Consider the following 18,812-nt stretch of genomic DNA (forward strand, 5'->3'; position numbering starts at 1 on the left):
CAAGATTCTCCTATTCAAAGGCTTTTTGAATTTCAGATTTTTAATTTTGATTAGTTGTACAAGTTGTATATAGATGCATTTCAAAATTAAAACTATTCTTTCTTTACTTGTAATTCCGATTTGCACTGCTGTCTCATTTTTTAATTCTATTTTGATCTGTGAATTGGCACATTTTTAACTTAATAAACCTAAACGAGGATTTTCTCTGGAGGCATACAGCAAACTATCTACATTGACAGGAAGGATAAACTGGAATAAAGATGATGGAGGTTTCGCTTCAACAGATTAATAATTTAGGCTTTTTTTTACAAATGAGAGAAAAGTAGAAGGCAGATTATTTTCTATTATCTTGATTCATTACCCTATAGAAGTTCCTCTGTTTTTATGAAGATAGTGAGTAACCATATACTGACCTTGAATTCATCTAATCCAAGCTTCTTTAGAGATTTTCTGACATAATCCACAAAGGAAGAACATTTGGAATAAATTTTACCAACATGCTGATCACTGCAAAATAAAATTGAATAATTTTTTAAAATTGGATTAACAAAATGTGGTATAGATATACCATGGAATACTATTTAGCCACAAAGAAGGATGACTTACTGCTTTTTGCAACAATATGGATGGAACTGGAGACTATTATCCTAAGTGAAATATTTAAAGAATAGAAAAACAAACACCACATGTACTCACTATTAAATTGGAACTAACCAATAAGCACACGTGTGCATGGAGGGAAGTATAACCAATGGAAATCAATAAGGGGAGAGGAGGGAGGAGGGGATGGTCAAAAACCTATCTAACAGGTACAATGAACACTATCTGGGTGACGGGCACACTTATAACCCTGACTCAAGCATTACCAAAGCGATCCTTGTAACCAAAAACAGTTGTACCCCCATAGTACTTTGAAATTAAAAAATATATAAATTGTCCAATTTAAATTTTGGATGGTTTTAAATTTATTCATGAAATATTTTTAAATATCTTCTGTGTATATGGCACAAGATCCAGATGTGATCAAAACGTAATAACACTTTTGTGAATACTTTTAAGTTACATATTATAAAGTATTTCAGGATGTGCTTCTGAGAATTCCTATAACATACAGCAATGAAAAACAGTATTATGAAGACAATACTACAAGAAAGAAGTTAGAGGTTTTAAACCTATTATAGCATTAATAAAGCCTCATTTTAAAAAGGAACTATAGATCTTTCAAAAGTTTCCATTGTGCTACAAAACAAATTTTAATTTTACTGGTTCAATATTACAGTGCACATTTCATTGCAATGCCTGCTACTAGCGGCAATAATTCAACACCTATGCAAAGAGAACTTCAATGCCAGGCATTGACCAAGATTGATATGCTGAGTTGGGTCTGACTAGATCTCATTCATGCCCTGCAGATTTTTAATACAGTTTGAACAAAGTATCATAAGATGGTTTTGAGTTTAAACAATATAGTGATAGACAATCATATCTCACAATTTGGGTTGCAATTTAGGCATAATGTAAAAATCAAAGGGATAAGAAAATTACCACCTATAAGTTATCAATAACAAAAAAAAGCCTCATTTACTCTTGGCAGTATAAATATTAACCCCTCTGAACAATTAGTATGATATGCTATCATTTCTTCCTCTAAAATATATCCCAAAAGTATTTCTTCAATACTTCTACATCTCAAGTTGGCCACCTCAATTCCACTTTTCATTATTTCATGTCCTGATTATTGCAACTATTTCCTAATTAAAACCTTTAACTGAAGTCTCTCTCCTTCATTTCTACCTACATGTTATATTCTGAAAAGAATATTTTTTATTTTGTTACTTTCTGCTTGAAAAGCTTCCAATACCTATCCCATTTCTTGGGTTGGGATGAACTTAAAACTCCGTAAGCAATCAGGGCCCACTGTAACCACATTTTCCCAACCTCATCTCCCATTACATTCCAGAATTTACAGTTTTTCCTTAGATGAGGACACTGATTGTTTCAGACTGTCCTCTACATTTCTGCCTTAGGGAATTTGCCCACACAGTCACCTTTTAATGAATTACAAGGTTCTCCACTCTTTCCTTTTCTCCAACTTAGCTGAACTGGAGTCATCCTATGATAAAGTGCAAATTTACATGTTCTTTTTGGTAACATGAGTAACAATAATATTCTCTAATTTTGAATTTACAAAGCCATTATCCTTTTTCTATCATTTGTTATTTTATCATTGCCTTGAATTAATAGTCACTTGAATGGGTACAGGTTCCAAGAGGCAGAAACTATATTATTATGGGTTTCTGTTTCATTCTCAGATCCTACACATACTTATATTTCTTATGTATGACAAATATCATACAATAGATATGTACATCTTATATATCACAGAATACTGAGTTAACTCTGTAGCCAGAAAAAGATGACATTTTATATTAACTTATTGTTCCTCACCTTAAAAAGGTTTTTAAAACAAACACTTAAGTCTTTTCCATGATCTGGTGATTCTGATTTTCATTCTATACTATTTATCGCTGCCTTATGGAGTAAGCTCCTGAGAGAAAGAATAGAATAGTAGGTCAGAGTGTGGCTTCCGGTCGGATTGGCTCTATCATCTATGGGCTCTTTGTTTATAAAAATGGGATATCAATAGTATTTACTTAGTAGAATCACTATGGGGATTAAATTAGATAACACATAAAAGGTGCTCATAACTACGCCATGATGTGAACTGTTGTTGTTACTATCATTATTGCTGTTTTTATCATTACTGGAATTATAATCTAAATTTTTCTTTGACTACAGAGTTAAAAGAACCAAAGTAAGTACTAACCACTGTAAGCATAAGAGAGAATATAGTGTAAGTGTAGGCGGTATTAACTTGTTTCCTGGATTTTATATTTCAGGCTGCTTGAAAATAAGAGAAACATTTTCAACTTTAATTTGCCCTTGTCTTACTTTTCCTTTTCAGAATACACTATTTTTTTACTGTTGCATAGGCTCACAGCATGATTATAATAAAATTCCTTTTAGTGGGTTAAACAGTAATTTGCTACATAAGACTTTTTCTTTAAATCCTTTGTTAATAAGTACTATTTCAAACCTGTTTTTAGCAATAACCATTAGGAAGAAAAATATCACCAAGAACTAGAAAGGTGATAATTTGATCGTGTTACTTCTCCTCTTTAAATTCTTGAAGAGTTTCCCATGAATTTTAGGAGTAAGATATAAATCCTTAACATAGTATACAATCCTTGTATGATCTGGTTCTCTTTAGATTTTGTTTTATGACACTGCTTCCTCAGCAATACTGGCATTCTTTCAGTTTCTTGAACACATCATGCTTTTAGCTACAAACACTATTCTTGGAACACTCTGCTCTCGGTCCTTTTGCTTTCAGAAGCCCCAAATCGTCCTTTCAGAGTCCATCTCAAATGTTATTCTTAGAGAAGTCTTCTCTGGCCTTCCAGATGAAAATGGGCTCCTGACACAGAGACTCTTTCCTTCATATACACCTTCTTGTTTGTTTCTCTGATTGTCTCTCCCTTGATAATTTAAGCCAGTGAACTCTTCAAAGGGAGTGAACACACTCAAAGGGAAAAAGAATACTAGAATTTTTACTTCTATTTTATCTTTTTAATTTAGAGTTCACTGTAAAATCTATACAATACACTAGCAGAGAGACATGTAGATTACTTATAAATAATTATTCATTTTTGTATGAATGCTCAAAAATGTTTATCAACAGAGGTGTGAAATGTATCAGTATGTCCGACACCACTACTCTAAGTAGCTGGAGAACAGAGTTTCTACCTCTTTTGCTCATGACTATATCCTCAGAACCTAGCACAGTACCTTACACAGCAGGATCTCAATAAATGAATTAAATAATTAAATAAATCATCTCTCAGCTTGAAGAAGGAAACACATCTAGTTACACTATAAGAGGAAATGTATTTATATAGTAAATAGGTGTATTTATTATAATCAAGTAGACAAGAGTATAGGCAGGCTTAATTAGGCAAATAAGTATATTAAAATATATAAAGAACTACTGAACAAATATATAAGAAAAAGTGCAAAGTAAACAATACAAATAATAACAGCTAATATTTATTTCATGTTTACCATGTGCTAGTGATTTGTAAGTCCTTTGCTGTATTTACTCATTCAATCCTCCTAACAATCCCACATGGTAGATCCCATTATTATCTCCACTTTAAAGATTTTAAAGTAAAGGAGAGGTTAAGTAAGCTGCCCCACATCTGACTTCCAAATCTAGGATATTAACCAGTCATTATTACCTTGAGCATTGTACTTGAATAGGATTCATACTCAATATTGTTAAACTGCAGATAAAAAACAGCCACCTCTGTGTTACAGGTAAACAGAAGGAGGCAGGCAGATTTCATGACACTCTACCAGAGTGTGAGTATTTACTCTTATAGAAAAGCTATGTATAGAGCCTTCTGCTATACTCAAGGAAGAGGAGTTTTATTGCTTTAGTACATATATTGAAGGGATGCTAAAAATTCTAATAATTAAAAATATTATATAAGGGGATGGACATGTTGTAAGAGGAGATTTGTTCTTTCCAAGTCACTTATTGCTAGACCTACTGCCCAAATTTACCAACAGTTAGGACCAGTCAGAAGTATGTGGTTTCTGTCCAAATGGTACTCATGTTAATTATGTCATTTATACATTCATTTTAAAAACATTTATTGCATATGTACAATAGTGTAGTGATTGGCACGGGTTTTGAGCTCAGGACTGAAATGGCCTGAATCCTCAATCTACCACTATTTAAAGATGTAACCTCTTTGCCTCTCTGTGATCATCAGTAGAATGGTGTTGTTAAATGTATTTCATGAGGCTGAAGATAACAAAATCTTCTATACACAGTGCTTGGCTCAATGTCTGGCGAACATTCAATAAATGCTGGCTATTTTCCTGTTATTGTGCTGAGTTTCTAGGGGTAGAATCACCCACAATTTATAAATGAAGATCTTTCACAATTCATAAAAAAAGAGGTAAAGAAATGTATAATACAATATGATAAATACGTGATGGTGGAGCAATTTAAACATTGCAGAGGAAAACACAAAGTAGGGAGTGCTTTAACTACCTGGAATTGACTAAGGAAGCCTTTTTTGAGGAGGGATTAAGTTTCAAAAGTCTCATTTTCCAATAGTACTATGAATAGCAATATGGAGAAAATAAGTGAATAAAGTTAATGTACTAAAATTAGGCTAACACATAAAATTTAAAAATAGGTTATAACAATTTATCTCTAAATTGTGTTTCTTAAGAACTCCAAGGAGGTATTTTAAGGGCTTATAATTTTCCATAAAACATGAAAGAATAACTGTGTAAGAAATAAGTCCTTTTCTAAAATCTACAGAATTTATTTGAATATATATAAGACTGTATTTGAAAATAGAGTGCCATTGCTAAAGAAGTTTGAAAAAATTAGTCTTGTTACTTTCATAGTATTGGGATAAGTGAAAAGTACCAATGATTTCATTTGCGTTTATGAAAAAAGATAAGGTTCAGAAAACAGAAATGCCAGTTTTAATATTATTACCAAAGCATCACATTATTAAATATAACGAATCAGACATTTAGAACTTTCAGAAGTTAAAAGTTACTTTTGTAGGACATGAGATCAATCCCTAAAGTCTGGGTGTTTTACAAAGTAACCTTCCTAAAAATAACATCTGTGAAGTGAGTTTATGACACAGAATGTAATCTGCTCTTTCTTTAGTTGCAAGAAAAGGAGAATATTTCATTCATCAGCCTTTAGAAGGGTCTACAGTTTTATAAATAATTACTGCAATTTTACTAATTAAGAAACTGGAGAAAAAGAGGCAGGCCAAAGAATCTTTAAACTTTTTTCTACATGGAAAGTAAAGGGGCAGCATAAGATTATTCACAAATGGAATGTGGGGCATATTTTTCAATAATGTCACTCTTTTTTGTGAGAGAGCTTGCTATGAAAAAAAACTGATATGCTTTAGAATTTTATGAGAGTATCATTTCTATGGCATTATGGTCTTCTCAGGTGCCTGATTAAGATAACAGTCTTTTAAATATTAAGTGCCAATTCCACTTTTCATTATGTAACATTAAAGATTGACAGTCTGAATTTTATGACATCACAGATTCACTGTTGTCTTAATTTTTGTTGAAGTGCATGAAGAAAAATAAAAATCCTTCTGTTCATTAGCTAATATAATTTATGTAGTTAATATACAGTCATGTGCCACATAAAGATGTTTCTGTCAACAACAGACCACATATATCATGGTGGTCCCATAAGATTATACTATATTTTCATTGTATATTTCTTATGGTTGCATATGTTTAAATATAAAAATACATATCACTATGTTTTAATTCTTACAGTATTCAGTAAAATACATGCTCTACAGTTCTATAGCCGAAGATCAATAGGCTATACCTTATAGCCTACATGTGTAGTAGGCTATACCATCGAAGTTTTTGTAAATACACTCTATGATGGTAGCACAATGGTTAAATTGCCTAACCACACATTTCTCAGAATGTAATACCATCATTAAGCAATGTATGAATGTTAATGTTTTCTGTCAGAAAATGCATTAGATCAGGAATATGTATGCCACCTCCTCCTGTCTCCTCTTCCATATCTTCAAATTAATTCTCTTTACTCACCAGGTCTTTATTCTCATCATATGAAAATGCTCAAGTTTCTCTCTCTGAAAACATAATCAAATAAAAAACTCCCAAACAAAACCTTCCTATGATCCCATATCTTAAAACCATTTACTTTATGGTGGATGTCACATGACCAAAGGATAGAGAAGAACTGAATCTTATAATAATTTATGTGAATTCAATATATTGACTTGATATGCTGTTAAAAGTATTATAAAGTATTTTACTTATGTGTTTTATACTATACACAGGCAAACAATATGCACTTAAACATTTTACACATTTATATTTCTACATTGAGCTATATATAAATGCATATATACTGTGCTTTGCAGGGAATGTACAGATTTTTAAAGGGTAAATTTTGTAATACACAACTCCCACTCTATGTTGCCACTGTCTAGTATGGATTTTTCTATATAAATTCTCTTATTCATTAAACTATGAGTCCTTTGGTTATTGGGCTCAGAAAGCATGGGCACCATCCTAAACAATGGGTACTGTTGCTAGAATAAGACCACTGGACTAGTAGTTCCCAAAATTGCTTACTACTCTACTGAGAAAGATAATGGTATTATTCTTTTGATTCTCTAGTAATGTCTCCAGTAATGTGTAATAGTTTTCTTTTTAATAGGTATGTCTTTGTCACTCTATTATGAGTGAGCTCTTTGATTGCAGAGTCCATAAATTATTTGACAAATTATCTGCAAAGATAATGGTATTATTCTTTTGATTCTCTAGTAACATCTCCAGTAATGTGTAAGAGTTTTCTTCTTAATAGGTATCTCTTTGTCACTCTATTATGAGTGAGCTCTTTGATTGCAGAGTCCATAAATTATTTGACAAATTATCTGTAAGGCCTCAGACAGTGCCTAAGAGCACAGAGGGCAATGCTTGACACAAAATAGATCGTCCAATAAGCATGACAATGACAGCAGGGTAAGAGAAAGAATCAGACCACAATGCAAAGTTTGTTCTCTTTGGCACTAAGAACTCTTTCTCTAGACAGGCTCCAGGAATGCTCTAATTTTATCAAGTACACTCTCTTTGAAATAGTGTTATACTGGAAAGAAACACTTGGACTAGGAGTCAGAAGATCTAAATTCCAGCCTCTGTAAACAAATTATCTCTGGAGCTCCAATTTCTTCATTGAGAACAGTGAGGTGAAACAGAGGTAGCATCTATTTCACAAGGTAATGTAAAGATATAAAGAAGATAATGTATGTGGAGAATATTGGTAAACTGTTAACTCCTACAGAAATGTTAGGTTAGGTATATTTATTTTGGGAATATCAGTGTGTTGGTATTTTTGAATAAGTACCTTGAGTTGTTAAAAGTTTGGTTTTACCTATTACTTGTACAATAGGTTCTACTTACTGTTAGTACAAATATGTAGTGGCCACTTAATCAAGGAATGTAATAGGTTAACTGCAGTGATTTAAAACAGTGGTCTTCATACAGGTATATATTAGAGGCCTACAAAGACTTTCAAAAGGGTATACAGTTGGCTATGGTTTTAAAGAAATCAATTTATAGATCATCTACTTCCTTATATCCACTTTCCTAAAACTCATCAGTCTGAGAATATGCCTGTGTTCTAGATTTTGTTTTCCTCATCTCCGTTCACAAACAGCTCTTCTGCTTTAGCTTGACAGAGGTAAGGCATACTTGTCACTCATACTTCTATGCTGCATTGTTATGAGGTATAAAATCCTCTGAAACATCAAAAAGAAAAAATAATTCTTTTACTAAAGGCATTATAAAGGTCACTTCCAACCATCTCAACAGGAGATACATTCCAATAAAGTTTTGCCCTTCATATTTAATAATTTAAAATAAAAATTTATAATAATTTATGTATGTTGTCTCAATATACAAGTAGCAATAGCTCAGTCCAGAAGAAAAATATTTTTTAACACTTAAAGCCTTATGGGCACAGAATATTCTGTCATTAAAGGCACATGACAAAAAGAGTAAAAGGTGAGCAAAGACCATTTGCCAAAAGCAAAAAGATATTGTACTATGTTCCTGGGATTTAATGCATGTCTGGGCTTATAACAGCTGATGTAAAATATTAACATTTTAAAAAGTAATAATATTTCAGAAGAATCCTCCATAGTATTTTATAGTTAACTGTCAACAATTTTGTGATATTAAAGAAACCATATAAAGAACTTTATTTTATTATTGTCATCTCCTTTGGAGTTGATAGGCAAATAATCACTTATATTCCAAATGAGATCCTAGGAGGAGTTAGAATAATTCTTTTCATGATTTTTTTGTGTGTGTGTTTTTCAGATGGGGTTAAAGTAGTATAAAATACTTAGTGGTACAGAGTATTAATTAATTGTGAATGTATAGTTTGGGTGAAGAAAGGTTTTGTGAACAAATAAGTATTGTTTCAATAGGTTAAATATTAATAGATTTCTTTCAATAATAACAATCACTTACTATGTTCCCAGAATTGTTTTAAGTACTTTCTAGACAATAAAGTAGTTTTCAAAATACCCCTTTGAGGTAGGTACTGTTATTAACCTCAGTTTACAGCTGAGAAAACTGAAGCATAAAGATGTTAAGTGATGTGCTCAAGACCATACTGCTATTACACAGTGGAAAAACTGGGAGTAGAAACCAGGCAACCAGGCCACACAACTCCTGTGCTTATCCTCTTTATAGTGACACTCTGTTGTCTTTCACCAAACTACTGGGAATCTTTAAAATATGAATGTGCTGTGGGAATCTTAAGGAGGAGGATATTACATGAAGCATTCACTTTATTAAGAAATTCTTTTCTCCCAAAGTATTTTTATAGAATCAAAGCTCTTCAGGACAACAATCTGGAGAACATCATTATAGAATAATCAAGGTCTAATTTCTCCTCTTTCAAACGTTTTTCTAAAACACTCTGGAGTCAGGTTATTTGGTTCACCACTAGTTGTGAACAAAACAAACCAAACAAAAAAATCATGTGAATTGGGGGATGAATAAAAACACAAATAATTAAAACATGTAGTATAATAGATAGTAAAAAGACCTGAAGAGAAGCTAGTGATATAGTATAGAAAGCAGATATGATACGTTAGAGGGCAGTGATGGTGCATGGTGGATGAATCAAAAAATGATAATTTTCAATAAAGAACTGGAGAGAGTGAGGTAGCCAGGAGGATACCTCAGGAGGAGCATTCCAGGAAGAGAATAGAGCATGTGCAAAGGCCCTGAGTAGAAAACGTGTTTCTGGCATTTTCAAAGAACATCAAGGAGCATACATAAACAACAGGAAGAAGATATTAATAGAAATGAGGTCAGGGAGGAAATGAGGACCCAGATCACATAAGGCTTTGCAGGTCATAGTAAAAATATTAGCTTTACTTCTGAGGTGAAAAGAAGTCACTAGAAGATTGTGAGCATGAGCTCACTTAAAAATATTAATAGGATCACTCTGGCTATTGTGTAGAGAATAGACTATAAGGGCAAAAGCAGAAGCAGGGAGACCAATTAGGAAACTATTATAATTTCACCTATAACGTAGGTAAAAGACGGTAGTGGCTTGGATCAGGATGTTGGCCCTCAATACGGTGAAAAGTACTAAAAATTTAGATATATTCTGAGGGGAGAGATTATAATTGCTGAAGGACTGGATTTAGGCAGTGAGAGAAAGAGAAGATTCAGGAATGCCTTCAGGATTTCTGGCCTGAGCAAATGGAAGGTTGTCATTAACCAGACTATAGATTTGGGGTTCAACAGCATAAAGGCAGTATTTAAAGCCATAACATGGGATGAAATCACCTAGCAAGCAGGTATAGACAGAAAAAAGCACTTCAACAATTAGAGGTTTGAAAGAGGAAGAGAAATCAGCAAAATAAACTAAAAAAAGAACAACAGAAAAAAAAGTGTCTTGTGAGGATATTTCCCTAGAATATCAGGGAAAAAAGTGTTTCAATAAAGAGTAGTAAATTGGGTGCACTACTGATGGCAGGCAAAGTAAAATTAGGATTGGATATTTTAAGATTTTGCACTCTTAACCACTATGATACATTATTTCATTTAATAAAAATGAAAACTGGCCATCAAGGAGCTCACAAAGTGGTAGAGAAATAGAAACACAATTAACTGTAGTATTAGGTTCAATAATAGCAGTGAAACACAGCTTAAGTACTATCGGAGGAGAGAAGAAGGCAAAAAGGAAAAACGACTGCTACCACAGAGATGTATTCTAATCTGGATTTTAAAGAATACCCAGGATTTCACCTGCCAGAAGTCCTAAGAAGAAAGGATGGCACAAATGTGTGGGTCGAGGGGAAAAATATTCCAAGTAGATAGAACAGCTCGAAGGGAGCATACAAGGCACAAAAATAGTTGCATGGAAAATGATGAATAACCTGATATGCCAGAACAGTGTGCATGGACAGCTGCTCAGTATGCAGAGGAGGAAGAATGGGGTGATGGATTAAGCTGGAATAGATATTAATGACAGATTTAAAATGGCCTTGAATGCCATAATAGCAATATTTCAGTTTTGGTGTATAAAGAAGAAGAATTAGTAAGCATTTGAAAGTTAGAAAAGTGACATGACTGTTTCTGAAAGATAAACGATGGGAAGTTAAGAACAGATTAAAAGGGGCCCCTCTGTCAGAATAAAGCATGGTCAGCATGCTAAAAAGGAATTAGTATTCTTTCTTTTAATAAAAGTGAATGCACCAGATCTAATTAAAATTCTACTCAAGTGACTCCAACATCACCCATATGCTTTTTCAAAAATACAATTGTAAGAGCACAGTTTACTCGTAGCGCTTTCCAAAGATTTTTGTAGTAGATTTGAGAAAAAGGTGAAATACACGTATACTAAATAAATGAAAACAAGCATGTGCAGGACAGAATGCACCAAAATTCAATTTTTCCATCATCACAAAATATATATGAAATTAATTATTTTGTGACTTTTATATGTTAATACATACCAAAAAATTTGAAAGATTAGCACCACAAAATTTTGCTGAAAATGATGATCACTTAAGGGAGAACCAAAAAAACTTCAAATTACTTTTCAATTTAAATGATCCAGATTTTCTAATTGTCATTTGACCACCATCATGGACTGAATGATTAGCTTTAATTATGTGAGACAGTTTTTAAGATCTAGGTTTTCACTTTCCTATTTGACTACAACAAAATCAAAATTAAAAATTAAAGGTAACTAGGTAACTCATAATTATGGATAGCAAAATATTACATATTTCTGTGTAGCTGTATATAAAATTCTCATTATGAAAGAGAATAATAAAGTGAATAAAGTATACAGTATTTTCCCTGCTCTCTAAGTAGTTTTAAAAGAGATTTTTACCCCATAAAATTCCTTCTTTGGCATTTTATTCTCTTAGAAAATTTCCAGACAAGGACTAATAATAAAATATATTTTTTAAAATTTTAGCATAAATGGGCAATTTATGTTATACAATTATAATTAATAAAGTAAAAATGTTATGTTTAAGTCCATGAAAAAGGTTTACTTCTAATATTAGGCTATATAAACAAAGAAACTTTCAGGTATTCTAAAGCAGTATGTCATTTAAAGACAATTTATTTTGGATAACAGGAAAAATAAACTAAACAAAATAGAAAAGAACTAAGTGATCTTATTTTTTGTCTTTAGTGCCCTTGCTGGCTGGTGATTCCAATCAAGTTAACCTTGATTTACAATGCCAATACAAAGAGCCATGCAATTCAACTCATATTAAATATATCCCAATGAAAATTTGCCAATAAAAATAAGCATGAGATAGTAAAAACAATTCCAGACTATGGATTTAGTCCTAGTCTGGTTCTTTCAGGCTGTGTGACTTTAGACAAGCTTTTTTTTTTTTTTTTTTGAGACAGAGTCTCACTTTGTTGTCCAGGCTAGAGTGAGTGCCGTGGCGTCAGCCTAGCTCACAGCAACCTCAAACTCCTGGGCTCGAGCGATCCTTCTGCCTCAGCCTCCCGAGTAGCTGGGACTACAGGCATGAGCCACCATGCCCGGCTAATTATTTTTATATATATATATCAGTTGGCCAATTAATTTCTTTCTATTTATAGTAGAGACGGGGTCTCGCTCTTGCTCAGGCTGGTTTTGAACTCCTGACCTTGAGCAATCCGCCCGCCTCGGCCTCCCAAGAGCTAGGATTACAGGCGTGAGCCACCGCGCCCGGCCTAGACAAGCTTTTAACCACTGTGATCTTAATTTGTCTTACCACTATAATGAGGCGACTGAACTAGATACTAGGAATATGGTATGTGGCTCAACTGACCCTGGGTTATACCCTGAAAAAAGATTAAAATTTTATTGATACTGAACACAAACAAGCATTTATAAAATATGTGTAAGCTATAAAGAATGTCAATAAAACAAACCCTTGTACCTAACACTAAACATGAGAAATACATTATTACCAATACATTGATTTCCCTATGTCCTCTTCCCTATCTCATCACTCTGCCTAATCCACTGTCCCTACTGCGCCCACCATAGAAAACTATGATACTATATCTTACTGTGTTTACTACCATTCTCATGTTTTTCCTGTTTACCATGTATTTATACTCCTAAATAATTTATTATTCAGTTTTGCTGGTTTCTGTATTATATAAATGGAACCATCCTATAGGAATTTTTCTGAAACTTCCTTTAGTTAAAATTATATTCATAAAGTTCAACCATGTTGAATAATGTCATTATAATTCATACATTTTTATTGCAGTTTAATACCTCACATTATCACTATATTACAATTTATCCATTCTTCTATTAATGTAATTTGTTTCTAGATTTTTGCTCTTATAAACATTGTTGCTATTGATCATTCTTGTTTAAGTTTCTAGGAGCACATGTATAAGACTTCCTCTAGGATATACACTTAGGCATGGAACTGCTCAGAAAAAGCATATAGGTGTTTTCAATTTTATTACATAGTGTTAACTTTTTCAAATGTGTTGAACTAATTTTTTTCTTACACCAGTGATATGGACGATTCTAGCTATTCTGTATTCTTGCTAACACTTGATCTTGTCAAAATTTAAAATTTTTGATAATCTAATAATTATAAAAATATTTCACTGTGATTGTATTTTACACCCTGGATGACTAATTTTTGCTATGTTTATTGGCCATTTGAAATTCTCTTTGTGAAATGACTAATTAAGTCTTTTGACTATTTTTCTTACATTGGTTAATTTTTCTCAAAGATTAGTAGGAATTTACAACATTTGGATATTAATCATTTGTCAGTGTTTTTACACCCTTAAGATTTTAATGACATCTTCAGAAAGCAGAATTTCTTCATATTAATGTGTATGAATTTTTAATCTTTTAAGATTCACATGTTTATATTTAATTTTAAAAAAATCTTCCCCTATCCCAAGGTCATAAAGATATTCTTCAGTACTATCTCCTAAAGGTACTACAGTATTGTCTTTTATAAACAAGTTTTTAATCCACTATGAATTGATTTTTGTGTTTGGTATAAAGTAGGGATCTGATTTAATTTTTTCTATATGGTGGAGGGCATTGTCCCCCAATGATGTCCACATTCTAATCCCTAGAACCAGTGAATGTTATTTTACATGGCAAAGAGGAATTAATGTTGCATATGAAATGAAATCTGCTAATCTACTGACTTTGAAATAAAATGAATTCTGAATTATCTAAGTGGATCCAATGTAATCACAAAGATCATTCAAAGTGGAAGAGGGAGGTAGAAAAAGAAGAGTCTGAGAAAGATGTTACACTGTTGACTCTGAAGATGGAGGAAGGAGCCAAAGTATGCAAAGTGCCTCTAGAAGCTGTCAAAAGCAAGAAAATGGAGTATCCCCTAGATCCTCTGGAAATGTAGCCCTGCTGACATCTTGATTTTAGCTCAAGGACATCTATATTGGACTTCTGACTTCCAGAATTCTAGATGATAAATTTGTGTTGTTTTAAGCCACTAAATTCATGATAATTTGTTATAGTAGCAGAGAAAATTAATATATCGTATAAGCAACTACTGACCTAGCACTATTTAATGATCTCTCCAAAGATTAACAGAGATTTGGTTCTTCATTCTCTACTTAGTTCTGCAGGCTGATTTGGCAATTGTCTAAACCTGCGGTCCCCAATCCCGGTGCTGCAGACTGGTACCTGTCTGTGGCCTGTTACAAACCGGGCTGCACAGCAGGAGATGAGTGCTGGCAAGTGAGCAAAGCTTTATCTGTATTTACAGCTGCTCCCCATCGCTTGCATCACCACTTGAGTTCTGCCTGCCCCCTACTCACCCCACTCCCCGTCTGTGGAAAAACTATCTTTCATGAAACCAGTCCCTAGTGCCAAAAAGGTTGGGACTGCTGGTCTAAATCACAGTAGCTCAAAAATAAGTACTGATATATAGTGAAAGAAGACTCTCAAACTCGTTTTTCTTCTAGAGTAGTATCTTCTCTTTCTTTATTTGGCCTTTATCTCTTCCATATAAATTTTGAAACATTTTACAAATTCTAAACACACACACACACACACACACACACACAATATCCTTTTGGGATATTCATTAGTTGCACTGAATAGCATGTATCTAGCAATCACTTTGTGGAAAGATGACATCTTTAAAATTGTAAGTTTTTCTATCCATGAACATGTTACATCTGTCCATTTATTTAGGAGTCCTGTAATGTTTTTTACATTTTCCTCATAAAAATCTTTTCTAATGGATACATAATAATTGCATATTTTGATACATGCATATGATGTGTAAGAATGAAATCAAGGTAATTAGAATACTTATCACCTGAACATTTACCATGTATTACATTTACTTTGTATTAAGAAAATTCCAAATCTTCTCTTCTAGCTAATTTAAAATACACAATAAATTATTAACTATAGTCACCCTACTATGCTATTGAACACTAGAACTTACTCTAACTGTATTTTTGTACCGATTAAGCAACTTTTCTTTATTCCTTCCACTCCCCCTACCCTCTGCAGACTCTGACAATCACCATTCCATTCTCTATGTCTGAGATCAACTTTTTTTAGCTCCCACATATGAGTGAGAATATGCAATATTTGCCTTTCTTTGCCTGGCTTATTTCACTTAAGATAATGTGCACTAGTTCCATCAATGTTGCTGTGAATGACATTTTTTTATAGCAGAATAACATACCAGTGTGTGTATATACTACATTTTCTTTATCCATTCAACTGTTGATAGACACTTAGGTTGATTCCATACCTTGGCTATTGTGAACAGTGCTACAATAAGCACAGGAATGCACAAACTGATTTCCTTAATTTTGGCTATGTACCCAGTAGTGAGATTGCTGGATCATCTGGTAGTTCTATTTTTACTTTTTTTCCTACAGTGGAAGGATTATAGCTCACTGCAGCCTCAAACTCCTGGCCTCAAGTAATCCTGCTGCCTTAGCTTTCCAAGTGGCTGGGAGTATAGGCATGCACCTACACGCCTGGCTAATTTTTATTTTTGTATATTTTGTAGAAACAGGGTCTTGCCATGTTGTACAGGCTGGTCTTAAACTTCTGGCTTCAAGCAATACACCTGCCTCAGCCTCCCAAAGTACTGTGGTTATAGTGTGAGCCACCATACCTGTTCTATTTTTAGTGTTTTTGAGAAATCTCCATACTGTTTTCTATAGTGGTTGTACAAATTTACATGCCCACCAAGTGTGTAAGCTCCCTCATTAACACTTACGTTTTGTCCTTTTGATAACAGCCATTTTAACTGGAGTGAGATGATATTTCATTGTGGTTTCTTTTTTTTTTTTTTTTTTTTTTTTTTTGAGACAGAGTCTCACTCTGTTCCCTAGGGGGCTAGAGTGCTAGGGCGTCAGTCTAGCTCACAGGAACCTCAAACTCCTGGGCTAATGCAATACTTCTGCCTCAGCCTCCCGAGTTGGAACTACAGGCATGTGCCATCATGCCCAACTAATTTCTTCTACATATTTTTAGTTGTCCAGCTACATTTTTTCTATTTTTTAGTAGAGATGGGGTCTTGCTCTTGCTCAGGATGGTCTCGAACTCCTGAGCTCAAAGGATCCTCCCGCCTCAACCTCCCACAGCGCTAGGATTACAGGTGTGAGCCACCACGCCCGGCCTTCACTGTGGTTTTGATTTGCCTTTCCCTGATGATTAGTGATGTTGAACATATTTTAATATGCCTGTTGTCTATTTGTATGTCAGCTTTTGAGAAATGTCTAATCAGATCATTTGCCCATTTCTTAAATATTTGTTTTTTGCTGTTTTAGAGTTCCTGAGATTTTATTAATCCCTTGTTGGATAGTTTACAAATATTTTCTCCCATTCTATAGTTTGTCTATTCACTCTGTTGACTGTTTCACTTTTGATGTTTATTTGTTATTTGTTTATTTTTGCTTTTGTTGCCAGAGCTTTAGAAGTCTTTCCCAAAAAGTTCTTGCCTAAAACAATGTCCTGAAGCATTTCCCCAAGGTTTTCTTCTAGTTTTTTCATAGCATCAAGCCTTATATTTAAATCTTTAACAGATTATGACTTGATATTTTTTATATGAGGAGATGTAGGGGTCTAGCTTCATTCTTCTGCATATGGTTGTAAAGTTTTCTCAGCATTATTTATTGAAGAGACTGTCCTTTCCCCAATGTATGTTCTTGGTGCCTTTGCCAAAAATAAATTGGTTGTAAACATATGCATTTATTGCTGGGTTCTCTAGTCTCTTCCATTAGTATATGTGTCTGCTTTTATACCAGTACCATGCTATTGTGGTCACCATGTCTTTGTAGAATACTTTGAAGGTAGATACCATGATGTCCCCAGCATTGTTCTTTTTTCTTAGTATTGCTTCCACTATTCAAGGTTTTATGTGGTTCCCCATGAATTTTAGGATTGCTTTTCCTACTTTTGTGAAGAATGTCATTGGTATTTTGACATGGATTACATGAAATCTGTAGATATACCTGAAGTCTATTTTACCTAAGTACAGTTCACCCTTGTTGAGTTGTATGGATATTTTAACAATACTAATTATTCAAATCAATGAGCATGGGATGTTTTCCATTATTTTGTGTCCTCTTTAATTAATTTCATCAATGTTTTTAGTTTTCTTTGTAAAATCTTTTACTTCTTTGGTTAAATTTATTTGAGTTTTTTTTTTTTTTATTGGTAGCTATTGTAAATGGGATTGTGTTCTTGACTTCTTTTTCTGATTGATCATTACTGGTTTATATAAATGCTACTAATTTTATATGCTGACTCTGTATCCTGCAACTTCACTAAATCTGGCAGTGCTAAAAGTTTTTTGGCAGAGTCTTTAGCTTTTTTTAAATAGAAGATCATGTCACCTGTCTACAAGAATAATTTGACTTCTTCCTTTCCAATTTGGATGTCTCTTATAAATTTTTCCCTTTCCTAATTTCTCTGGCTAGAACTTCCAGTACTGTCCTGAATAAAAGTGATGAAAGTAGAACTCCTTGTCTTGTTCCAGATCTTAGAGAATTTTATCCTGCTTAGTATGATGTTATCCATGGGTTTATAATAAATAGCCTTCATTGTTTTCACATATGTTCCTTGTATACTGAGTTTGTTGAGAGTTTTTATCATGAAGGGAGGTTGAATTTTAATGAACGTTTTTGCAGCACCTATTGAAATGCTCATATAGTTTTTGTCCTTAGTTTTGTTAATGTGATGTATCACTTTTATTGAATACATTGAACCCATCTTTGCATCCCTGAAGTTAATCCCACTTGATCATGTGATCTTTTAAATTCAGTGTTGAATCTGATATGCTAGTATTTTGTTGAGGATTTCTGTACCTATGTTCATCAAGGATATGGGCTTATAGTTTTCTTGTTATGTTCTTGTCTAGTTTTGATATTAGAGGAATGCAAGCCTCACAGAATGAGTTTGAAAGTATTCTCTTCTCTTCAATTTTTTTGGAAGAGTTGAATAGAATTGGTATTAGATCTTCCTTAATGTTTGGTAGAATTCAGTAGTGAAGCCATCTGATCTTGGGCTTTTCTTTGATGAGAGCTTTTTCACTACTGTTTTGATCTCATTACTCAATATTAGTCTTTCTATTTCTTCATGTTCCAATCTCGGTAGGTTGTATGTGTCTAAAAATTGA

General features: G+C 33.4%; 1 protein-coding gene across 3 annotated transcripts in view; it reads right to left on the bottom strand.

The window, feature by feature from the left end:
- Positions 1-18,812, bottom strand: part of METTL25 (methyltransferase like 25) — an 82,411-nt gene that overhangs the window by 24,074 nt on the left and 39,525 nt on the right. For all 3 annotated transcript variants that reach the window (XM_012749536.2, XM_076007131.1, XM_012749533.2), the window contains exon 9: positions 414-507. In XM_012749536.2, coding sequence (XP_012604990.1) covers positions 414-507 — 94 coding nt within the window. The remainder of the gene's footprint in view (positions 1-413; positions 508-18,812) is intronic.

This window comes from Microcebus murinus, chromosome 10 (assembly GCF_040939455.1).
Source record: "Microcebus murinus isolate Inina chromosome 10, M.murinus_Inina_mat1.0, whole genome shotgun sequence".
Lineage (NCBI taxonomy): Eukaryota > Metazoa > Chordata > Mammalia > Primates > Cheirogaleidae > Microcebus > Microcebus murinus.